The 25599-nt window shown below is 43.8% G+C and overlaps 1 protein-coding gene across 1 annotated transcript in view; it reads right to left on the reverse strand.

The window, feature by feature from the left end:
• The window catches only part of LOC132832574 (complement C4-like), a 129307-nt gene that overhangs the window by 76625 nt on the left and 27083 nt on the right, over positions 1–25599 (reverse strand). Inside the window, exons 13-16 of the mRNA XM_060850666.1 lie at positions 23578–23772; positions 22487–22639; positions 16017–16143; positions 7107–7178 (exon numbers count right to left, since the gene is read on the reverse strand). Coding sequence (XP_060706649.1) covers positions 7107–7178; positions 16017–16143; positions 22487–22639; positions 23578–23772 — 547 coding nt within the window. The remainder of the gene's footprint in view (positions 1–7106; positions 7179–16016; positions 16144–22486; positions 22640–23577; positions 23773–25599) is intronic.

Raw genomic sequence — 25599 nt, forward strand, 5'->3', positions numbered from 1 at the left:
GTTGAATAGGGGGTAAATTTCTCCAATCAGTGCCTTTGGCGATTTTTTTTTGTTTTTTCTGTTTTTGCTGGATATAGTTTTTATAAGTTTTGGAGATTTGTTGGATGTAGTTATTTTAGTCCGTGTAAACTTTGTGTTCTGTGGATTCTTTTGCATTAAAGCTCAGCAATCCGTAGCTTGGGTTCTTCCTCTCTGGGGTCCAGATGGTGCTGTGGACGGTTATGGCTAAGGATGCGTCTAAGTGGTGCACCTGGAATATTAAGGGGCGTCAAAGGGGCTCATCAACCCTTTTTACCCAGGTCCTTGCAGCGTAGCAGATACAGGAGCCAGCTTCTCTTTGAAGGTACTTTCCAGCCTTAAAAGGGAGAGGGTGGATGTTGCCTTATTACAAGAAACACACTTGGATGATGCAGAACGTTTGAAACTGCGACAGAATGGGGATGACCGGGTTTATTTTTCATCTTTCAATATGAGGAGTAGACGGGTGGCCATTTCAGTCAGAAAGAATCTCCCATTTAAGTTATTAGAGGGCATTAAAGACAGACATGGGAGATTTGTAATCCTTAAAGCTTTGATACGTGGGGAAGAGCATGGGATATTAAACGTTTAATGGCAGGTGTCCCCCGGCCCACCCCCTTAACTTCTTGACAGATGCACTTCCTAGACTGGTTAACCTTGCACCTCAACATATCATCGTAGGAGGGGATTTTGATTGTCTCACAGACCCTGTGGTAGACTGATTGCCCAAAGTCCCACTGATATCTTCTTTGCAATCTAAACAATCAAGGGTGCTGAATTGGGGTTGGCAGATGTTTGGAGGCACCTTTACCCGACTGACAGGGACTTCATGTTCTTTTCGAACCCAGATAAATGCCTTACCAGGACTGATCTTTTTCTGACCCTGGCAGCACGGCTGGGCTCGGTGGTGCCATGTACAATTGGCAATCTCACTATTTCTGATCATGCCCCGGTGTATTTAATGGTGAAGAGTAAGGATACAGTGATAGGATCAGTGCATTGGCGACTGGACCCCTTCATCCTTAAGCTTAGGAAGTTTATTGAATTCGTTTTGAGTGAGTTCAGGGCTTTTTTAGACATTAATTCAGGCTCAGCCTGTAGCCCATCCATCCTTTGGGAAACAGCTAAAGCCTATGCTAGGGGTGTTGGTTATTTCCTATTCAGCCAGTAAGAAGTGGCAGACAGGCCAACAGCAGCGCTTGTTCGAGACGCGTCTGAAAGTAGCTGAAAAGGCAGACTTTGACAGGCCCTCGCTGTTTAAACTTCAGAGGATCACGACGCTCTGGTCTAAGCTGAACCCGATGCTCACATGGACAAGCAAGAAGGAACTTACACTGGCAAGTCAAAGGCTGTTTGAGCATGGGGATAAGCCGGGCAACTACCTTGCATACCTTGCTAGGAAAAGGAGCGACTCTCAAGCCATTATCTCGATCAGAGAAGTCACTGGAAATTTGACCTATGATTCTAAAAGGATCAATGCAGCAATGCAGAAATTTTACTCTGAATTAGACCAATCGGAGAGCTGTGAGAGTGGACGGGTTGGAATGGAGTCTTTTTTTTCCGGGATTGACCCCTGAACTTGAGTCTCTCCTCAATGCCCCGTTGTCAGAACAAGACGTGTAGGAGGCTATGAGGCAGCTCCAGAATGGGAAGGTGCCTGGTCCTGATGAGCCTCCCAGTGAGGGATCGCTACAGGGATTGATGATCTCCTTAGATGTGGAAAAGGCATTTGACATCGTCGAGTGGCCATATCTTTTTCGTACTTTGAAGTGGTTTGGCCTGGGAGAGACCTTCATCAGGTTTGTATAGTGGGTTTGTATAGTGATCCTGTTGCAGCGGTCCTCACCAATGGTGTACGGTCCAGCAATTTTAATATTTGTCGGGGCAGTCGACAGGGCAGTCCCTTGTCACCATTGCTTTTCACATTGGTGATCGAATCAATACAATCAAGGCAATATGCAGGGATCCCAATATAACTGCTCCAGAAGTAGAAATCAAATCACATAAGATTGCACTGTATGTGGCTGATGTTCTCGTCTTCTCAAACCCCACAGTCTCGGTACCACACCTGATACAATACATCCATCTATTTAGTGGCTTCTCAGGTTATAAAATCAATTTTGCAAAGTCAGAGGCCATGGCCATGGGTGGTCTCCCGAGAGCGCCTGATCCTGAGGGCGGATCTCAGTTCGCCTTTTAGATGATTGCAGGAGGGCTTTCTCTACGTAGGTATATTCATTACTCTCATTTTTGATCAGCCATTTAAAGCCAATTTTGCCCATGTATTCGACAGAATCAAGCAGGACCTTTGTAGGTGGGAGGTGCTTCTGATCTCTTGGTTAGGTCAAATGGCCCTCATTAAAATGATCACTCAGCCCTGCATGTTGTATCCTATGTGAAGGCTTCCTCTGCTTTATTTAGAAGACTGAATGGCTGGTTCAGTTCTTTTTTCTGGTATCACAAGCGACCCCTAATTAAATTGATTAAACTGCAGTTACCACACAGACCGGGAGGGGTGGGCCTCCTAGATATCAAAAACTATCAGTTAAGCTTGTTGCTAGCTTACGTGAATGATTGGGCCCAGGGGGTCCTTCACTCACTTTGGTTGGACATCAAAGCATCTGAGACAAGATGCCCCCTTGTTATCCTGCTGTTCTTGGACAAAATGAGAACAGTTAAGGAATATTGCCATAGCCCAATAGTCATCAAGGTGTGAAGGGCAATGCATCAGTTTCAGGGCACTATTGCCAAAACATCATTTTTGATACCCCTAGTTAGCATGCTGGGTTTTCAGCCAGGGATGACAGACTCTGTTTAAGCTATGGGCTGCTTGGGGTGTGTCTTGCCTGGGTAACTTACTCGAAGGGGACACACTGATGTCTTTTGTCTAGTTGGCTCGGAAATATGAGTTGCCCAGTAGGGACCTCTTTCGGTTCTCCAAATTACAAACGTCACACACTTCTAACTGCCCATTATCAGTCTGACATGGAGAAGAGAGTGTTGAGTGCTGAGGGTACATTATCTGTTAGCAACGCTTATCACCTATTGGGAGAGGGGTCCCTCGGACGAGACCGAGTGGCTTTGTAGGATATGGGAGGGGGAGTTGGACATTGAGATCTCTTCTGAAATATGGGAGGATACCTGGGAAAATGCAGGAAGGATCTTGATTTGCAACAGGACCCACGCCTTGCAATGGAAGATTCTCCACAGGGTCCATCTGGCCCCAGACTGCCTCACTAAATTTAAAGCAGGAGCATCTCCAATGGGTCCTAAATGCAAAGTGAGCAGGGGAACGCTCACTCATTGTCATTGGTCCTGCCACAGACTGCGGGCATACTGGAGCATTGTGGGGGGCAAGATAGAGAAGGCCTTGGGGACAGAGATGGAGATGGACACGGTGTCTCCTCTTCTCGGCTTTGTTAATTCACTCTCATTGGATGCGCACAAGAAAAAAAGGCTTTTCAGTATCCACACTTTTTGTGCAAGAAAGAACATTCTATTCGGGTGGGTGTCGGGAAATTCCCTGGAGCTGGCGAGCTGGCATAAGCTAGTCATGGAGCAAATCTCCTTGGACTTTCGTACGAGTACGGTGCACCATAAAATTGAGAATTTCGATAAGATGTGGCGGCCCTCTTTGGACTATCTGGGTACAGATTTGTCCACTATACTAATAAGAGCTTTTATTTAGCCATGACAATTCTAAGTAATGGGTTTGATATCCAGAGGAGAGGAACTGCGAACACATGAATATGTATAAACTTGTACGCTCAATAATCGAGGGCTGTTGTTTTGTTTTGCAGAGATGTGTTACGGCTGTTATCATTATTATTATCATTAAGATTTTTCTTTTTTAGCTTAGTTATTAGTTAGTATTTATTTGTATAATTCACAGTTCTGTTTCTTTTTAAATGTTAGTTTGAATCGTTTGGTTTTGCATTTGTTCTAATATTCAAAAGAAGAGAAAAGTCTTCTTTTTAATAAAAAGAGAAGTTCACAAAATGATGAGGGTATAGATAGGGTTAATGGTAGTTATATTTTTCCCTAGGATGGAGGATGAAAAGACTAGGGGGGACATTTTAAAGATGAGAGGAGAGAGATTTAAAAAAGGCATGGGGGCAGATTGTACACAGAGGGTGTATCGTGTGTGGAGTGAACATCCTGAGAAAGTAATAGATGTGGACACATTTACTGCATTAAATTCAATGACTAGGAAAGGTTTGGAGGGATATGGGCCGGGATCAGGCACGTGGGACTAGTTCAGTTTGGGATTATGGTCGACATGGACTGGTTGGACTGAAAGCTCTGTTTACATGTTGTCTGACTCTCTGACTCGAAGGTTTTATGCTAGTTTAGTTTAACAATACAATACTTACTGATTAATCTAACAATATATTGTTCTGCTCAACTGTAATCAGTGTAGATTTTAATATTTTAATATCAAGTAACTCTGTTTAGCCTCAATTTGACAAAGCAATGCACCTTTGGATTGCAAACAGAATGAAGACAAACCATAATTGTCTGTGAGTTACAGCTAAAGACTGAGAGCCCCTGTATAGCTCAGTGCAGTTTCATGATTGTGAGAACATGCAGATTTCCAGTGTTGAATAAGGTAGAGTTGGTGTCCTTCTAGCTTAGATGTGGAGGTTTGTTCAATATATCAATACAGGCGACTGACTGTGTGGAGTTTGCACGTTCTCCCCGTGTCTGCGTGGGTTTCCTCTGGGTGCTCCAGTTTCCTCCCACAGTCCAAAGATGTGCAGGTCAGGTGAATTGGCCATGCTAAATTGCCTGTATTGTTAGGTGAAGGGGTAAATGTAGGGGTATGAGTGGGTTGCGCTTCGGCGGGTCGGTGTGGACTTGTTGGGCCGAAGGACCTGTTTCCACACTGTAAGTAATCTAATCTAATCGTGTCAGTAGCATGTATGACACTATGATCTTTTGCTATAAATTCTGCGTCTTATCATCCTGCTCCACAGCTACCCAATGAAGGAGCAGTGCTCCGAAAGCTAGGATTTCCAAAAATACCTGTTGGACTTTAACCTGGTGTTCTGTGAATTTTAACTCTTTCCAGCTTGTTCGATCTTATCAAGAAATCATGGTTGTATCTATCCTATACTGGTGGTGGTGGTTAAATTTGTTCTTGATGTGACAGTAATACGAAACTAAACTTAATCTTTTGATTAAAAGTAATCTTGATATTCCCGTTAACTCGTACCAATGTGTTTCAGCTTTTCAATTGTAAATTTCCATTAGATTTTCAGCACTCAAGGCTATATATTGAAGAATCTCATTACTTCACACTTTTTATATGTACTGTCTGACAGTTTGTATAGATTGGTACGTTGTGTTATTCTGCATTAGTTTTCTATTATTTTGGTGTGATAAGTAGCTTCTTTATAACCTATCTTTGGTCATTATTAAATAGAACAGGGTCACAAAAACTCTATCAAGTCATTAAAACAAAACCTCATTTCACAAATAACTCTATGAAGACCAAACAGTCATTGATAAGAAAGTGTCTGGCTTAATGTGAACTTCACCAACCCAATGAGAATTGAGATATTAACCAAAGAATACCAGTCAATGTTTTTGCCTGCACACATTGACCTTTCCTTAAATAAAGTGGGAAATAATATTTCAAAATTTCAAATGGAGACAATAAACAGACTGTAGTGAAAAGGAAAAATGACAAAGAACCATTCATGAGAAAATATCAATCAATGAGTGACAATTAAAGAGTGATCATATGACCCTTAAAACAATCAGCATTAAGTCTTGCCTCATCAAGGTTAATCAGATCATAATGAATCAATTGCTGTTGCCTTTGGTTTGGAAAGACTTAATATGCAGCTACTTCCACCGTGCTCTTTAAGACTTAAAGAGAAATGTTGGCCAAGTGGAAGCAGAAGACCCTTCAGATATTGCTGAGAGGCCAGGGCTGAGTGTCCATCCATGCCCTACACTTAAACGCGAAGCAAGAGCCATTTATACCCACAAAGTCACCGCCTAGCTTTAACAGGTATTATTTATAACTTTAGCCACATTTACCGTGGTTCTGCACCAGACTGTGTCCTGTTGCCTTGTAAGTTAAAGTGTCAAAACAAAAAAAAAACTTCTATTGTGTTTGAAATGAAACATTTCCTTTTCACCTCTTGGGTTTGAAGAATTATGTGGATGATTTTTGTGTCTTCCTTGTAATAAAGACAAGCGCAAAATGCCCTTTAAATGTTCCTGTCATTTCATTGTTTCCCATTATTAATTCACCATTTTCACCCTCCAAGTCACTGACTATCAATTAAATGGCCTGCTTTCTTTTATTAATATTTGTAGAGATTCATAATATCAGCTATCAAATGTCTGGCTAGCTTTCTCTCATACCCTAATTTCTCCCTTTTTTTCAAATTTATGCTTTGGTAATTTCAAAAATCTGTAAAATCTTCTAACCTAACATTCATCTTGTCACTATTGTAATTTCAATTCAATATTAACCTTAATTTCCTTAGAAAAGCATGGATGGTGCATCCTTCTCATAGATTCTTTTACATTGCAATATATTTCACGGTGATTTATTGAATTTTTCCTTCAATATCTTCCACAAATTCTGTAATATGCTACCATTTAATCTATTTTCTCAGTTTGCTTTAGCTACTCTGACTTCATTATCTTATAATTGTACTCATTTAAGTTGAAAACACTATTCATGTGCCTGAACTTCTCACTCAATGTATAAATGACTTTATATCACTTAAATTTCTAAACAATTAAATTTCCAAACAGCTTCTTCATTGCAAAGTACATAGTGACATTGACACTACCCCAGTGCACAGTTGTGACTTTGTTGCAATGCAGAAATTGGGGGGAAAAAAAGTGACCATAAATTCTGTAGCTTTAAAACTGAGCTATACTAATACCAATAAATTACTTTGTTCATTGCTGCATAGATGGTGACAACACTTACTGTAAAACAGATAACCGCATCACTGAACTAGCAAAGAAATTCCAGGCACAATAAGCATTCAAGTCTTGTGACCATTCTAAACCTGCCAGCCAAATCTTCAAATCAGAGTGAATATCAACTTCTTCCCTACCTTTTCCCACGTACTGTGCTTGAATGTCCAACGATCTTTTCATCCTACTGCCACCCGTTTTGCAGGAATATCCTGTAAAGAGATTACATTGTTGATTAGTAATGAAATGTCTCATGCTTCTAGAAACTGACAGGATATCATACCTCCAGCGACCTTATGCCAATTAAATGTTTACTGATTATTAATTATCTATTGGCATCCTTTTTTGTTGGCCACAGTGAAAACTTAGTGTAAACATAGGGTTAGAGTGAAGTTAGGGTGATGGAATGCAAGTGAAAAAGTAAGTACAAATGTGATGCTCTGTCAGTGAAATCACTTGAAACATGACGTCACAGTGCGATTTCAGTCTCAGAGCAAAACTCAGTTTTGATTAACTTGTTTGCTGAAATTATACCGAGAGGAAATATGGCAATCCAGAGATTTAAACCACTCAATTCATTCAAACATTGTACATACATGACATTCCGATCTTTTTCATACAGCATAGTGTAAAGAATATTCTGGATCAGTGGTGCTGGAAGAGCACAGCAGTTCAGGCAGCATCCACCATGCAGTGAAATAGACGTTTCAGGCAAAAGCCCTTCACCCGATTTCGCTGCATGGTGGATGCTGCCTGAACTGCTGTGCTCTTCCAGCACCACTGATCCAGAATCTGGTTTCCAGCATCTGCAGTCATTGTTTTTACCTCACCATAGTGTAAAGAATATGCAACCAGTTTGGCTATTTTACATTTTTAGCAATGCTGAACAAATTGGTCGTGTAGAATAAGTCCCACACTCTTCAGCTCATTGAGCTTTCCCTTTACTTGTCTTCACTGGAAAGTGAAATCTACTGTGGAGTTTAATGGATGGTGAGTTCGAGATTGCACATTCCTTACATTTGCTCAAAATTGAAAGCACTCCAAGGATCTTATTGGGTTCAAGTAAGGCAGCAATTTTAATTCAGGAATATATAATTTCAACTCAACTTTAAACATGACACAAACCTGCACTGGGAAGCCCTGTGGCACTCTGGGATAGCATGATACTCCCTAAGCCAGAAACTATGGCCTTCAGAAAGCACCAGTGTCAAATTTGCTGATGATATAAAGATGTTGTGGTTCTGTTCACCGAGCTGGAAGTTTTTGTTGCAAACGTTTCGTCCCCTGGCTAGGCGACATCATCAGTGCTCTGGAGCCTCCTGCGAAGCGCTTCTTTGATGCTTCTTCCGGTATTTATAGTGGTCTGTCCTTGCCGCTTCCGGGTGTCAGTTTCAGCTGTCCGCTGTAGTGGTTGGTATATTGGGTCCAGGTCAATGTGTTTGTTGATGGAGTTTGTGGATGAATGCCATGCCTCTAGGAATTCCCTGGCTGTTCTCTGTCTGGCTTGCCCTATGATAGTAGTGTTTTCCCAGTCGAATTCATGTTGCTTGTTGTCTGCGTGTGTGGCTACTAGGGATAACTGGTCGTGTCGTTTTGTGGCTAGTTGGTGTTCATGTATGCAGATTGTTAGCTGTCTTCCTGTTTGACCTATATAGTGTTTTGTGCAGTCCTTGCATGGTATTTTTTAAACTACATTAGTTTTGCTCATGTTGGGTATCGGGTCCTTTGTTCTAGTGAGTTGTTGTCTGAGCATGGCTGTTGGCTTGTGTGCCGTTGTGAGTCCTAAGGGTCGCAGTAGTCTGGCTGTCAATTCTGAAACGCTCCTGATGTATGGTAGTGTGGCTAGTTCTTTTGGTTGTGGCATAAATACCGGAAGAAACATCAAAGAAGTGCTTCGCAGGAGGCTCCAGAGCATTGATGATGTCTCCTAGCCAGGGGACGAAACGTTTGCAACAAAAACTTCCAGCTCGGCGAACAGAACCACAACGACGAGCACCCGAGCTACAAATCTTCGTACAAACCTTGAATGATATAAAGATCTTTAGGAAAGTAAGTTGTGAAGAGGACATTAGGAGGCTGCAAAACACATATAGATCAGTTAAGTGAGTGAGCAACCATTTGGCAAACGTGAAGTTGTCCATTTTGGAAGAATTTTTTAAAAAACATTACTCAAATAATGAGAGATTGCAGAACCCTGAGATGTAGAGAGATGTGTGTCCTACTGCATGACTCATAAAATGTGACTATAGCAGGTACCTGTAATTAGGAAACCTAATAGGATGTTATTGCTTATTGTGAGGGAAATTGAACACAAAAGGAGAGAGGCTTTCCTTCAGTTATGTCAGACAGTGGTGAGGCCACACCTGGAGTACTGTGAGGGAGAGTAGCATGTTCAACGGGAGGTGATGGCCCATGGTATTATTGGTAGACTATTAATCCAGAGATCCAGGTAATGTTCTGGGGTCCCTGGATTGAATCCTGGCAGATTCAATCCGATACCCCTGCGGTCATTCCCCTCAAGAACAAGTATACCGTTTTGGATACTTGTGGGGGGGATGACTTACCAGGGGTAAGCAACGAGGTTCAGGCCTCTGGCACGGAGCCTGGCCCCGTTGCTCAGAAGGGTAGGGTGGAGAAAGGTAGAGCGATTGTTCTTGGGGACTCGATAGTGAGGGGTACAGACAGACGGTTTTGTGGGGGCGACAGGGACTCACGTTTGGTATGTTGCCTCCCAGGTGCAAGGGTACGTGATGTCGCTGATCGTGTTTTCCGGGTCCTTAAGGGGGAGGGGGAGCAGCCCCAGATCGTGGTCCACGTTGGCACCAACGATATAGGTAGGAAGAAGGGTGAGGATGTCAGACAGGCTTTCAGGGAGCTAGGTTGGAAGCTCAGAGTTAGAACAAACAGAGTTGTAGTCTCTGGTTTGTTACCCGTGCCACGTGATAGAGAGTCGAGGAACAGGGAGAGAGAGCAGTTAAATGCGTGGCTACAGGGATGGTGCAGGAGGGAGGGATTCCGGTTTCTGGATAACTGGGGTCCTTTCTGGGGAAGGTGGGACCTCTATAAAAAGGATGGTCTACACTTGAACCTGAGGGGCACCAGTATCCTTGGGGGGAGGTTTGCTAGTGCTCTTTGGGAGGGTTTAAACTAACTCCGCGGGGGCATGGGAACCAGGACTGTAGCTTTAGGGTACAGGACCTTGAGTGTAGGGAGGTTAGGAATAATGCAGCGATCTCTAAGGAGGGTGCCTGTAACCAGAAAGGTGGATTGAAGTGTGTATACTTCAATGCCAGAAGTATAAGGAATAAGGTAGGTGAACTTGCAGCGTGGGTTGGTACCTGGGACTTCGATGTTGTGGCCATTACAGAGACGTGGGTAGAACAGGGACAAGAATGGCTGTTGCACGTTCCAGGGTTCAAATGTTTTAGTAGGATCAGACATGGGGGTAAAAAAGGGGGAGGCGTGGCATTACTTGTCAAAGACAGTATCACAGCAGTGGAATGGACGATGGAAGAGGACTTGCCATCTGAGGTAGTTTGGGCTGAGGTTAGAAATAGGAAAGGTGAGGTCACCCTGTTAGGTGTTTTCTACAGGCCTCCTAATAGTCCTAGAGAAGTAGAGGATAATATTGCGAGGATGATTCAGGAAAAGAGTGAAGGTAGCAGGGTGGTTGTTATGGGGGACTTTAACTTCCCAGATATTGACTGGGAGAGCTATAGCTCGAGTTCATTAGATGGGTCGGTGTTTGTACAATGTGTGCAGGAGGGTTTCCTGACACAATATGTCGACAGGCCAACAAGAGGGGAGGCTATATTGGATTTGGTTCTAGGTAATGAACCAGGCCAGGTGTTAGACTTGGAGGTAGGTGAGCACTTCGGGGACAGTGACCACAACTCGGTGACTTTTACTTTAGTGATGGAGAGGGATAATCGTGTGCCGCAGGGCAAGAGCTATAGCTGGGGGCAGGGAAATTATGATGCAGTGAGGCATGACTTAGGATGTGTGGATTGGAAACACAGGCTTCAAGAGAAGAACACTAATGAGATGTGGGGAGTGTTCAAGGAGCAGCTACTGCGTGTCCTCGATAGGTATGTACCAGTCAGGCATGGTGTAAAGGGCCTTGTGAGGCAGCCGTGGTTTAGTAAGGAATTGGAGTCCCTTGTGAAAGGGAAGAAGGCGGCATATGTAAAGATGAGGCGTGAAGGTTCAGTAGGGGCGATTGAGTGTTATAAGGTAGCCAGGAAGGAGCTAAAGAGGGAGCTAAGAGAAGCGAGAAGGGGACATGAAAAGTCTTTAGCTGGTAGGATTAGGGAAAACCCAAAGGCTTTCTATAGGTATGTCAAGAATAAAAGGATGACTAGGGTAGGTATCGGTCCAGTCAAGGATAGTAGTGGGAAGTTGTGTGTGGAGGCGGAGGAGATTGGAGAGACATTAAATCAGTACTTTTCCTCAGTATTCACTCAGGAACAGGACACTGTTGCTGATGTGAATATGGAATCACAAATAATTAGAATGGATGCCCTGGAAATATGCAGGGAAGAGGTTTTGGGAATATTGGAAAGGATGAATATAGATAAGTCTCCTGGGCCTGATGGCATTTACCCCAGGATCCTATGGGAATCTAGGGAGGAGATAGCAGAGCCATTGGCCTGGATTTTTATGTCGTCGTTGTCAACAGGAATAGTACCAGAGGACTGGAGGATAGCGAATGTGGTCCCATTGTTCAAGAAAGGGAGTAGGGATAGCCCTAGCAACTATAGGCCAGTGAGTCTGACTTCAGTGGTGGGCAAAGTCTTAGAGAGAATGGTAAGGGATAAGATTTATGAACATCTGGGTAGGAATAACGTGATCAGGGATAGCCAGCATGGTTTTGTGAAGGGCAGGTCGTGCCTCACAAACCTTATTGAGTTCTTTGAGAAGGTGACTATGGAAGTGGATGAGGGTAAAGCAGTAGATGTTGTGTATATGGATTTTAGTAAGGCGTTCGATAAGGTTCCCCATGGTAGGCTAATGCTAAAACTTCGGAGGTATGGCATTGAGGATACATTAGAGGTTTGGATTAGGAATTGGCTGGCTGGAAGGAGACAGAGGGTAGTAGTTGATGGATTATGTTCATCTTGGAGCGCAGTTACTAGCGGTGTACCACAAGGATCTGTTTTGGGACCATTGCTTTTTGTTATCTTTATAAATGATCTAGAGGAAGGACTTGAAAGCTGGGTAAGCAAGTTTGCGGATGACACAAAAGTCGGTGGAGTTGTGGATAGTGAGGAAGGAAGTGGTAGGTTACAGCGGGATATAGATAAGTTGCAGAGCTGGGCGGAAATGTGGCAAATGGAATTCAATGTAGCTAAGTGCGAAGTCGTTCACTTTGGTAGGAATAACAAGATGATGGATTACTGGGCTAATGGTAGGCTACTTGGTAGTGTGGATGAGCAGAGGGATCTTGGTGTCCATGTACACAGATCTCTGAAAGTTGCCACCCAGGTAAATAGTGCTGTGAGGAAGGCATATGGTGTACTGGGCTTTATTGGCAGAGGAATTGAGTTCCGGAGTCCTGAGGTCATGTTGCAGTTGTATAAGACTCTGGTGCGGCCTCATCTGGAGTATTGTGTGCAGTTTTGGTCGCCATACTATAGGAAGGATGTGGAAGCTTTAGAACGAGTGCAGAGGAGGTTTACCAGGATGTTGCCTGGAATGGTAGGAAAATCTTATGAGGAAAGGCTGAGGCACTTGGGGCTGTTCTCATTGGAGAAGAGAAGGTTTAGGGGAGATCTGATAGAAGTGTATAAGATGATTAGGGGTTTAGATAGGGTAGATACTAAGAACCTTTTACCGTTAATGGAGTCAGGTGTTACTAGGGGACATAGCTTTAAATTAAGGGGTGGTAGGTATAGGACAGATGTTAGGGGTAGATTCTTCACACAGCGGGTTGTGAGTTCATGGAATGCCCTGCCCGTATCAGTGGTGAACTCTCCTTCTTTATGGTCATTTAAGCGGGCATTGGATAGGCATTTGGAAGTTATTGGGCTAGTATAGGTTAGGTAGGATTCGGTCGGCGCAACATCGAGGGCCGAAGGGCCTGTACTGCGCTGTATCCTTCTATGTTCTATGTTCTAGATGATGTAATTTGTGTTCAATCTTTTAAAAATCTGAAATGAAGGGCCAAATGATGACTGTGAAATCATTGTTGACTGTCAGGAAAAACCCCATCTGGTTCACTAATATTCTTTATGGAAGGGAACTGCCATCCTTACCTGGTCTGGCCTACATGCGACTCCACACCCACAATGATGTTGCCAACTCTTACCTGCTCCCTGGACAATTAGGGATGGCAATAAATACTGGGCAGGCCAGCGATTTCCTCATTCCATGAATGAATTTTAGAACAAATTGGTCAGCTTATCTCAGGGAAAATGTTCGAGAAGGGCTTTCCGACTAATGCCGGGACTGGGCAAGTTTTCTTATGAGGAAATATATTGGAATAGCAAGACTTGGAATGTATCTGCTGAAGTTTAGGAGTAAGAGTGATGGATTGAAGCACATAAAATCCTCAAGTGGCTTGACGGAGTAGATATGTAGAAAATGTTTTTGCGTATGGGAGGGTCCTGAACTACAAAACCAAAGGGTGACCCATTCAAAACAAAGATGAGGTGAGTTTTTTCATTTCTCACTAAGGGCCATGAGTCTTTGGTGCTTAGCCCCTGAAAAGCAGAGGGAAGCAGATTCTTGGGATGTTTTTTTCTGGCAGAGGAAGATAGATGATTTGCAAGCATGGGGATGAAAAGACATCAAAGGAAGTCGAGAGGTTGCAATCAGATCAGCCATGAATAACTAAATGTGGAGCAGACTGAATGACCTACTCTTGCTCATTACTTTGATGGCCCAATGTATTGCTTCTGATTTTGTCGGTGAGGAACTATCCAGCGAAGTGAGCTCCTGAACCTAACGCAAGTGCATGTTTCATCTGCTCACGTGTCTCTTGACTTAGAGAGTGAAAATCTAACATTTTTAAATAAATTTTAACCTTGTTCTACCAAAGGTAGCAGCCAGGAATCTGATATTGTCATTTCAGAAATAGCAAAGACTGAAAGTTTCATCAGTATACCTTACCTGTCCAAAATTGTGTCTCAATTTGTTGAGCACCAATTAAATTATTCTTTTGTATAATAATTCAATTAAAGCCAAATACACATGGGTCATCAAGTTACAGTGGATTGATTCCAGTAAGCTATGCCATTGAACCTGATTGTGGTGGCTGCTCCTCATCAACATTCATGTTTAAAAAATGTAGGTGTTTTTCTCTCCGTCAAAGGGAAGTATCTAAATATATGTGATTTGAAGATGTTAACATAGTGGCAATGTCACTGGACTTGCCTCCAGAGGCTTCTTTCAGGCTCAAATCATACTCAATGGTAGAACTTGAATCAATACATTTGGAGAACACAACTCGTCTTAGTGACAGTGAAAATTGACTTCAGTTGTTATTTCTTCAAGATATAAAACCTTCAGATCATTGGTTCTTTTAGGGAAAGAAATCTGGAGGAATTACTGCGTCTATCTGTACCCAGGCTTACTGACTCCGAATTCCCCTCTGTAATGGCCGAGTAATCCACTCAGTTCAAGGGAAATAGAATGGACGCAAATATTAATCTTGTCAGCACTGCCACATACCGTGATACTGGGGGGTGCAAACATTAGTGTGGATATTATGAAACTCAGTATTTATTACACACACACACACACACACTCTCACACGCGCATAATCTTACACACACACACTCTTGCACATCATACTCTCACACATACACACACATTCTCACACGCACATACACTCTCACACAGTCTCACACAGTCACACACACACTCTCACACACACTCTCTCTCTCACACACACCCTCTCTCACACACACTCTCTCACACACATACACTCTCACACATGGATGCTGTTATGCGCAATACACACGCACTCAGTCTCACACATGCATACTCTTACACACACACGCTCTCACACACTCTCTCTCTCTCACGCACACACCTTCACTCTCAATCATGGATGCTTTTACACACAGCACACACACACACACACACACACATACAGAGTCTCACACATGCACACTCTTACATACACACACACACTCACATGCACACTCACTTTCACACACACACAGTCTCACACACGCATACTTTTACACACACACACACACACACACACACACACACATGGATGCTGTTACACACAGTCTCTCACACACACACACACACACACACACACATACAGACACTCGGTCTCACACGTGTATGCTCTTACACACACATGCTCTGACACGCGCATACTCACACACACACACACACACACACTCTTACATGTACACACTCACACACTCTCACACACGCACACTCTTACTTACACAGTCATATGCACATTCACTTTCACGCACACACACTCAGTCTCACACGCATATATTCTTACACATACACACTCTTACACATACACACTCTCACACCGTCTCTCTCTCACACACACACACTCTCTCACATGCGCACACTTTTACATACACAAGCACACTCAATTTCACACCACCACTCTCTCTCACACACACACTCACTCACACATGGATGCTGTTACACACAACACACACACACACACACACACACACACACAGTCTCACACACACATACTCTTACACATACACACTCTCACAAACTCTCTCACACATGCACACCCATACATATACACACACACTCACACACACACTCACTTTCACACTTACACACACACACTCACTCTCACACATGGACGCTGTTACACACACAGTCTCACACACATACACTCTCACACATGGGCGCTGTTACACACAACACACACACTCAGTCTCACACGTGCATACTCTTACACACGCGCACTTTCACATACTCTAACACACTCTCCCTCACACACACTCTCTCACACACGCACACTCACTCTGACATATGGATGCTGTTTTATACACACGCACACACATACACACACACACACACACGCACACTTTGTTTCCAAATGCTTAGCTTACCATCTCGATAGTCTGCAGTGTCCACATTGGAAATAAAAGCCAGCCCAGCATCCTTGAAAACATGTTTGCTGTCAGCACCACTTCCAAATGTGCAGCCAAGGTCGTAGGAATTCATCTCTTCAAAGATCTAATTACAGTCAAAAGTCAAACATGAGAAATAGCTCAACGAAGAAGGATCTAAGTGAACATAATGAACTTCACACAATTATTATAATTTAAAACATGGCCCCAGTTTCAAGGATAAATCCAAGTAAATTTTATTTAAAATAATAATCCTTGTGTTTTCTCATTGGGTCACTATGTGTTCTGCGAGTTGATCTGAATAGGAAGTTTTTAGGGAGAAAGTCTCTATCTCCATTCCTCTGGCCTGCTGGTCACAGTGGCCCAAAATTTGGTCTTTTATTGACCACAAAGCTGTCAGTGTTAACTGACACAACTGCATAAAACTCACACACTCAAAAAAAAAATGTCTGGGGCATCCACAAATGATGTTATAATCAGAAAACTCAAAAATACTCACTGCTCCAAAGGGTGCAGAGTTTTTGTGTTGATGATGAACGTAGAACCATCTGACGTGTTGCTGTCTCAAAGATAGAAGACAGAGGGTGGTGGTGGGTTGTTTTTCACACTTGAGGGCTGTGACCAGTGGAGTGCCACAAGGATCGGTGCTGGGTCCTCTACCTTTTGTCATTTACATAAATGATTTGGATGCGAGCATAAGAGGTGCAGTTAGTAAGTTTGCAGATGACACCAAAATTGGAGGTGTAGTGGACAACGAAGAGGGTTACCTCAGATTACAACAGGATCTTGACCAGATGGGCCAATGGGCTGAGAAGTGGCAGATGGAGTTTAATTCAGATAAATGCGAGGTGCTGCATTTTGGGAAAGCAAATCTTAGCAGGACTTATACTTAATGGTAAAGTCCTAGGGAGTGTTGCTGAACAGAGACCTTGGAGTGCAGTTTCATATCTCCTTGAAAGTGGAGTCGCAGATAGATAGGATAGTGAAGAAGGTGTTTGGTATGCTTTCCTTTATTGGTCAGAGTATTGAGTACAGGAGTTGGGAGGTCAAGCTGCGGCTGTACAGGACATTGGTTAGGCTGCTGTTGGAATATTGCATGCAATTCTGGTCTCCTTCCTACCAGAAGGATGTTGTGAAACTTGAAAGTGTTCGGAAATGATTTACAAGGATGTTGCCAGGGTTGGAGGATTTAAGCTATAAGGAGAGGTTGAATAGGCTGGGGCTGTTTTCCCTGGAGCATTGGAGGCTGAGGGGTGACCTCACAGAGGTTTATAAAATCATGAGGGGCATAGATAGGATGAATAGGCAAATTTTCTTCCCTGGGGTCAGGGAGTCCAGAACTAGAGGGCATAGGTTTAGGGTGAGATATAAAAAAGACTTAAGGGGCAACTTTTTCACACAGGTGTTGGTGTGTGAATGGAATGAGCTGCCAGAGGAAGTGGTGGAGGCTGGTACAATTACAGCAGTTAAAAGGCATCTGGATGGGTATATGAATAGGAAGTGTTTAAAGGGATATTGGCACAGTGCTGGCAAATGGGACTAGATTGGTTTGGGATATCTGGTCAGCATGGATGAGTTGGACTGATGGGTCTGTTTCCATGCTGTACACCTCTATGACTCTGAGTCGATGTTAGTCAAGTATTTGAACATCTTGAACACCCAATGTTAAATGCGCAGTCTGTTTGATAAGGTGTAATTGAGTTTGACTTAGTTGTAATGGGCTGAAAATGTGTTGCTGGAAAAGCACAGCAGGTCAGACAGCATCCAAGGAACAGGAAATTCGACGTTTTGGGCATAAGCCCTTCATCAGGAATGAGGAAAATGTGTCCAGCAGGCTAAGATAAAAGGTAGGGAGGAGGGACTTGGGGGAGGGGCGATGGAGATGTGATAGGTGGAAGGAGGTCAAGGTGAGGGTGATAGGCCGGAGTGGGGTGGGGGCGGAGAGGTCAGGAAGAAGATTGCAGGTTAGGAGGGCGGTGCTGAGTTCGAGGGATTCAACTGAGACAAGGTAGAGGGAGGGGAAATGAGGAGACTGGAGAAATCTGAGTTCATCCCTTGTGGTTGGAGGGCTCCCAGGCGGAAGATGAGGCGCTCTTCCTCCAACCGTCATGTTGTTATGTTCTGGCGATGGAGGAGTCCAAGGACCTGCATGTCCTTGGTGGAGTGGGAGGGGGAGTTAAAGTGTTGAGCCACGGGGTGGTTGGGTTGGTTGGTCCGGGTGTCCCAGAGGTGTTCTCTGAAACGTTCCGCAAGTAGGCGGCCTGTCTCCCCAATATAGAAGAGGCCACATCGGGCTCAGCGGATGCAATAGATGATGTGTGTGGAGATGCAGGTGAATTTGTGGTGGATATAGAAGGATCCCTTGGGGCCTTGGAGAGAAGTAAGGGAGGAGGTGTGGGTACAAGTTTTGCATTTCTTGCGGTTGCAGGGGAAGGTGCCGGGAGTGGAGGTTGGGTTGGTGGGGGGTGTGGACCTGACGAGGGAGTCACAGAGGGAGTGGTCTTTTTGGAATGCTGATAGGGGAGGGAAAGGAAATATATCCCTGGTGGTGGGGTCCATTTGGAGGTGGCGGAAATGACGGCGGATGATACGCTGTATATGGAGGTTGGTGGAGTGGTAGGTGAGAACCAGTGGGGTTCTGTCCTGGTGGCGGTTGGAGGGGCGGGGCTCAAGGACAGAGGAGCGGGAAGTGGAGGAGATGCGGTGGAGGGCATCACCAATCACGTCTGGGGGGAATCTGTGGTCCTTGAAGAAGGAGGCCAGTTGGGCTGTACGGTATTGGAACTGGTCCTCCTGGGAGCAGATATGGCAGAGATGAAGGAATTGGGAATATGGGATGGCGTTTTTATAGGGGGCAGGGTGGGAGGAGGTGTAGTCTAGGTAGCTGTGGGAGTCAGTCGGTTTATAGTAGATGTCTGTGTTGATTCAGTCACCCGAGATAAAAATGGAAAGGTCTAGGAAGGGGAGGGAAGAGTCTGAGATGGTCCAGGTGAATTTGAGGTCAGAGTGGAAGGTGTTGGTAAAGTGGATGAACTGTTCAACCTCCTCGTGGGAGCACGAGGCAGCGCCAATACAGTCATTGATGTAGCGGAGGAAAAGGTGGGTGGGTGCGGTGCCAGTGTAGTTGCGGAAGATGGACTGTTCCACACATCCTACGAAGAGGCAGGCATAGCTGGGGCCCATGCGGGTGCCCATGGCAACTCCTTTGTTTTGGAGGAAGTGGGAGGATTGGAAAGAGAAGTTGTTCAGGGTGAGGACCAGTTCAGTCAGTCGAAGGAGGGTGACAGTGGAAGGGTACTGGTTGGTACGGTGGGAAAGGAAGAAGCGGAGGGCTTTGAGTCCTTCGTGATGGGGGATGGAGGTGTACAGGGACTGGATGTCCATGGTGAAGATAAGGCGTTGGGGAGCGGGGAAGCGAAAATCATGGAGGAGGTGGAGGGCGTGGGTGGTGTCCCGAACGTAGGTGAGGAGTTCTTGGACTAAGGGGGACAGGACCGTGTCGAGGTATGCAGAGATGAGTTCAGTGGGGCAGGGGCAGGCTGAGACAATGGGTCAGCCGGGGCAGTCAGGTTTGTGGATTTTGGGCAGGAGGTAGAAACCGGTGGTGCGGGGTTGTGGGTTTGTGGATTTTGGGCAGGAGGCAGTTGTAATGGGCTAGGTTTTGTTTCAGGAAAGCATTGCTTCAGAGAGTTCCAGGACAGATTGATTTTGGGTTGAGTTAAGGATTAAGAATGGTACAACAACATTGCTCAGTCCAGTATACAGACCACCAGCCAATGGAAAGGATATATAGGAACAGATCTGCAAGCATATAACTGAGAGGTGGTGACATCATAGGGAAGTCACATTGCGGAATATTAATTAACTGTACAATGACTGGAATAGTGATATTTCAAGGGGCAGTGTGGGGGAAGCATAGCAAAGGTATGTTCAGAGAAATATCCGACAGCAGTATATGTTCAGTCCACAGAAAACACTGCTGGACCTGATCGTTGGGAGTGAGTTGGTCCAAATCGATCAAGTGGTACTGGAAACACATTTAGAAGCAGTGATCATCATAGTTAACATCCACGATGACTGCAGAAAATGATCTTGCTCAATTAGAATAAGAATAATCCACAGACAAGGAATAGGCTTCAATGGGAGATAAACAGAACCCACTTTTCCTTATACATATCTCTAGTGTTTTGAGATCAATTTTAAAGTTCTGGATGCCACGAAGTTTGGTAGAATCATAAGATGTGAGTTCGATAGCATAGAACTGAAGGGTTTTAACGCATTGGTAGAGTGGGGCAAAATGGTGGCACAGGGAGCTTAATGTGTGAGGTGATACACATTGTTGTGAAAACACTGAGAGGCAGCACAAAGTAAAGGATACTGGGAATAACTCAGGAAACCTGACTGGAAAGAAACATCGTTTATCATTGATTACCAAAATAGAGCCACTACTTGAGCCACTAGTCCTAGCCCAGGACAGATAGTTCTGCAGAGTCATCCCTGACTCTGGTGGTAAATTCCAGTTGGGTAGCCATTGCCTGATACCAAGGGGACTCATACTCAATCAGATCCATAGGGAGATTAATTAGAGATTCCCAAAGGGTCTTGTAGGGATTATCACAGTACAATTTCAAAGGGTGTGCTGGAGCATGTGCCTATGTGTATAGATGTCAATAAAGGTGGCAGATCAGGTAGCAAGATTTGTTAGTAAGGCAGAGCATATTCTTGGCTTCATTACTAGTGGCATAGACTGCAAGATCAGGGAAGTTATGGTAAACTTACATGAAACGATGGTCAGACCTCACTATGGTATTGTATATAGTTCTGGGCACCAAACCATAGGAAATATGTAAATGCATTGGAGAGAGTCCAAAAGTGGATTACAAGAATGATCCCAGGGATGAGATGCTTCAGGAAAGATAGGAGACATTGGGACTTGTTTTACTTGGAGAGGAGACGGTTAGCAGGAGGATTGATATAAATTTTCAAAACAATGAGGAGCCCGGTCAGAACGGTCAAGGAGAAACTGTTCCCACTCATAAACAAACCAAAAACCAAAGGGCACAGTTTTAAAGTATCTTAGTGAGAAAAACATTTTTTTTCATGCATGAGTAAGTAGTTAATCAATGCAATGTAACGCCTCAATGTTTGGTGAAGGCAGGTTCAACTGAGATGGCATTGGATGGTTATTGAACAGAAAAGGTGTTATTGGGGGAAGAGCAGGAAATTGACACGATGCAACATTGCTTAGAGCAGACTTGAGGCAGACGTTTTGGGCTGAAGAAGGAAAAATGTCATCATTCACATGGTTATGTCTCTTTGGAATTCTCCAGACCAGAGTGTTGGAAATGCTACAGCTTTGGGTGTATGTAAGACTTAGATAAATGCATTTGCAGCACATCAGTGATTGAAGGGATCTAGGGAGTGGATGGGAAGTGGATTCGAAGTGTGAATCTGATCAAAACTCTTCTGATTTGTAGACCAAGCCATTGGATCTATTCTCCTTCCTACCTCTTGTGTATCTCTTCCTACCTCTACTTCACTCATCAGAAAAAAAATATACAAGCTAATTCATTCAGCATCAAATGGAGTCAAATCTTGATTTTTAAAATTGTTCAAGTGTGTTATGAAGTTAGCCCACGGATCAGTTGTGATCTCATTGTATGGTTGAACAGGCTTGAGCGACTGATGGTCTCCTCTTTCCTCGTATTAGTCCTTATCATTTGCTTCTGTATTTTCCATAATCCCATATATAACATCCTAACCTTTATTTCACTTGCAGTGCATTTTTAGAAACATTATTTTTTTTTCCTTGCCAGATACTTCCAGCAGCCTATAGATAATCCCCAATTCAAAGTCATATTAGAATAGAGGTAGCATAACTCCTGGTAGTACTCAATGTATGCTCCAAACCTTTCCTCAGGTTAGTAATGAGTACAGTTTCTTCAATGGCTGGTCACTGCAGAGTTTTAGATATTTTCCAATCATCTTGTTTAGAGATGTTATTACACACCTCTGGTGCAGGTGAAATTTGAACTTGGGCCCCTTCATCCAGAGGTTGGGACACTACTACCACACCACAAGAGCCCATTTTAAACTGCACTCAATCCTGGCAGGACAATTGTGTTGGTGGCACATGAAGGGCATGTTATCGGAAAAGTCTCTGAGCATACACATTTCATTGAGCTTGCAACATACAACTTTTTGTGACCACGTACTCTCAGTAAATAATGATTAGTTATTTTAACTAAACATTGAGTGATTCCTTGTTGTGCCCAATCTGCATTATAAGCTCTCCCTGAAAAGGAAGGGAACATATTTTGGGCAAAATTATGATGTGAAATGGCCAGTAACAGTTTTCCCTTTAACTAGGGAGAGGTTATTGTAAACTGATGCATTTTACAGATCAAAACATTAGGTCCTCCCAAAGCTCCGCGCATTAAACCACTTACTTTCTTTGCTGTAAGCTTATTCTTGTTGTTGAGGATGTAGATTGCGGTGTCAACAATGGCAAGGTAAACGTTTCCATTGTCTTCAGTCTCGACCAACAGGTTAGCTGTTCCTCCCGGGCTATAATACTCCTTGGTCATACCTTTTATTGTAATCTGGAGCAAACATGGAAGTGGGACCCAGAGTCAATGGTGGATGATGCTAGTTTTTGGAGTTTGTGGTGACTGACAGTGATCACTGATCACCAATCTCCAAATTCTCAACACAACACCTTAAATGCTATGAAAGTGCGTCCTTGTACGCCAAAAGGGGACATGCATAAGAATCAATGGTGTGGAAAAAAAAGAACTGTGAATGTTTGGAGATCTGAAATACACAAAACCAGAGAAACCCAGCAAGATTCAACTGTATAAAAGGTTGGTTAGACCACAAGTGGATTATTGTGTACAGTCCTGGTCGCCATACTGTTGGAAGGAGACGATTGTACCGGAGAGGATACAGAGGAGATTAACCAGAATATTGCCTGGTGAACTTACTGAAAATATACACACACACACACACACACACACACCTCTCCACCAATCAGAATATTGCCTGGGATGAAACATCTCAGTTATAAGGAGAGACCGGACAAGTTGGGTTTGCTTTCCTTTGGAGCAGAGGAGGCTGAAGGTTGCGACCTGAAGAATTATGAGGCACAGACAGAGGAATCATGAGCATCTCTTCCCCATGATGGGGATCTAAGGCCAGAGAGCACAAGTCTAAGGTGAGGGGGAACTGGTTTAGAGACCATATGACAAAGAATTACTTCACCCCAGACGGCGGTACAAATATGGAAAGTGCTGCCTAAGAGAGTAGTGGAGGAAAGTAGTCTCTCGACATTTAAGAAGCATCTGGATGAGCACTTAAAATGCCACAGTACAATAGGCTACGCACCAAGTGCAGGTGAATGGACATCATAGACACAGTCGGCTGCAGGGCCATTTTTGATTTACAGAAAGTTGCAGAGCAACTCATTTCTCCCAGGCAGACTGTTCCTATATTTCAGGTTAAAGCTCAGTGTCATACTGAAATCACATCAGTAAAACCATACCTTGCCTTCACAGACATCCTTAACATCGATCCAGGCGGAATTTGCCACCCTCTCTGTTTTGCCACCGACATTGATGTAATAGTAGATGACCAGCCGGAACGCGGGGACCATGTTGATACTCAGTGGAAAGCTAAGTTTTGTGAATTCCGTTTTCTGAATTCTATCCATTTTAAGAATGGTGCCTTTGCTAATGATCTGTCAGGAGTAAGCACAGCAGACAGTACCCATATAAGCAACAATCTCACAGAATGTTTTGGAATATGAGTATATTTAAGTACATGTGCATGTGTCTCCAAGTGTATGTTTATACTCCTGCATGTGTAGGTGCATGTATGCTATGCGTGTCCTTTAGATAGCAGTGTGCACGTAAATGTGTAAATTTGCAGCTGTCCCCATAGATGGGAGATATTCAGATTGGCCTCTTGACATATCCCTGCTTTAATATAACCGGGGACACGAACCAGGCTGAATTGTCACGCTTACTTGTGTGTGGCTCTCGGACTTAGATGTGCCCCAAAACTTGCCCCACTGGCAGAATTGGGTGCTTTAATGTGGAATTTGTGCTCCAGCTTTGCATGCCCTGACAAAACTTGCTGCTTTCGGGGTAATTTCGAGGTTTGTCCACCAGGTGTCGTAGGCGGATCGGTTGACTGGAGGGCTGGGTTGCGATCCTGAGTGATGCCAACCGTGTGGGTTCACTTCCCATACCAGCTGCGGTTATCATGAAGGGCAACAACATTGTAAAATGAGTCAATGCCAACTATACTGGCCAAAAGTTTATTGTCTACAGGCCTGATTGTCATAATAATGTCCTCGTACACAAATCATAAATAGCAGGTGCAATAAACATTTAGAAAGACAAATGAAGCATAGTGATCTCCTGTAAGGAGAGCAGAATGCAACTGCATGGAATCTTATTTAGATTGTAATTGAAGTAATGTGTAGAGTTTCCACTCCACATAAAGAAGGGGTAAAATTCTATTGGAAGCAGCTCAAAGAAGATGCTTGTCTTATAAGTGGAGATTAAGCCTGTATTGATTGGAATTTATAGCAATAAGGTGTGATTTAACTGAAACATACATATTAAAGATCAGTGTTGAAAAGATGTCTCCCTGTAAAACTCGGTGATAGTTTAAACATGAAGCATTCGCCATTTAAGACTGAGGTAGAGAAAATGCATTTTATTTCTTAAGTCAGTGATCTGGGGAATTCACTTTCCCTGAGAGCAGTGAAGGCAGGATCATTTAGGATATTGAAGGCTCAGTTTGATTTTTAATCGAGAAGGGAATCCAGGGCAATGGGGACTAGACAGCGATCCATGACCTTCCCCCATGTTGAACAAACACCTGCAGGTACCTGCAGGGGTGCAGGTACACAGGTAGATAGGATAGTGAAGAAGTCTCCTGATTGCCTTTACCGGTCAGAGCATTGAGTACAGGAGTTGGGATGTCATATTATTGCTGTGCAAGACATTCTGGTCACCCTTTTATGGGAAGGATGTTGTTAAATTAGAAAGGTTACAGAAAAAAAAAATTGCAAGGACGTTGATTGGACTGGAAGGGTTTGAGGTGTAAGGAGAGGTTGGATGCACTGGGACATTTTTCCCTGGAGCATCAGAGGCTGAAGGATGACCGTACAGAGTTTTATAAAATCACGAAGGATATCGATAAGGCGACTAGCTAAGGTCTTTTCCCTGGGGTAGGGGAGTCCAAAACTACAGGGTATAGGTAAAAGGTGAGAGAGGCAAGATTTAAAAGGGACCTGAGGGGTAACTTTTTCACACAGAGAGTGGTGCATTTTGGAACGAGCTGACTGAGGAAATGGTAGAGGCTGGTACCATTTAAAGGACATTTGGATAGGTACATAAATAGGAAAGGTTTAGAGGGACTTGGGCAGAATGCAGACAAACAGGACTAGTGCAGTTTGGGAAACCTGATCAGCTTGGGCGAGTTGCTCATGTTCTATGGCTCTATAAAGTTGAGTTGAGGCCATCATTGGAGCAGCTGCCACTTTACGAGTTGT

The sequence above is a fragment of the Hemiscyllium ocellatum genome, chromosome 35 (genome assembly GCF_020745735.1).
Source record: "Hemiscyllium ocellatum isolate sHemOce1 chromosome 35, sHemOce1.pat.X.cur, whole genome shotgun sequence".
Taxonomy (NCBI): domain Eukaryota; kingdom Metazoa; phylum Chordata; class Chondrichthyes; order Orectolobiformes; family Hemiscylliidae; genus Hemiscyllium; species Hemiscyllium ocellatum.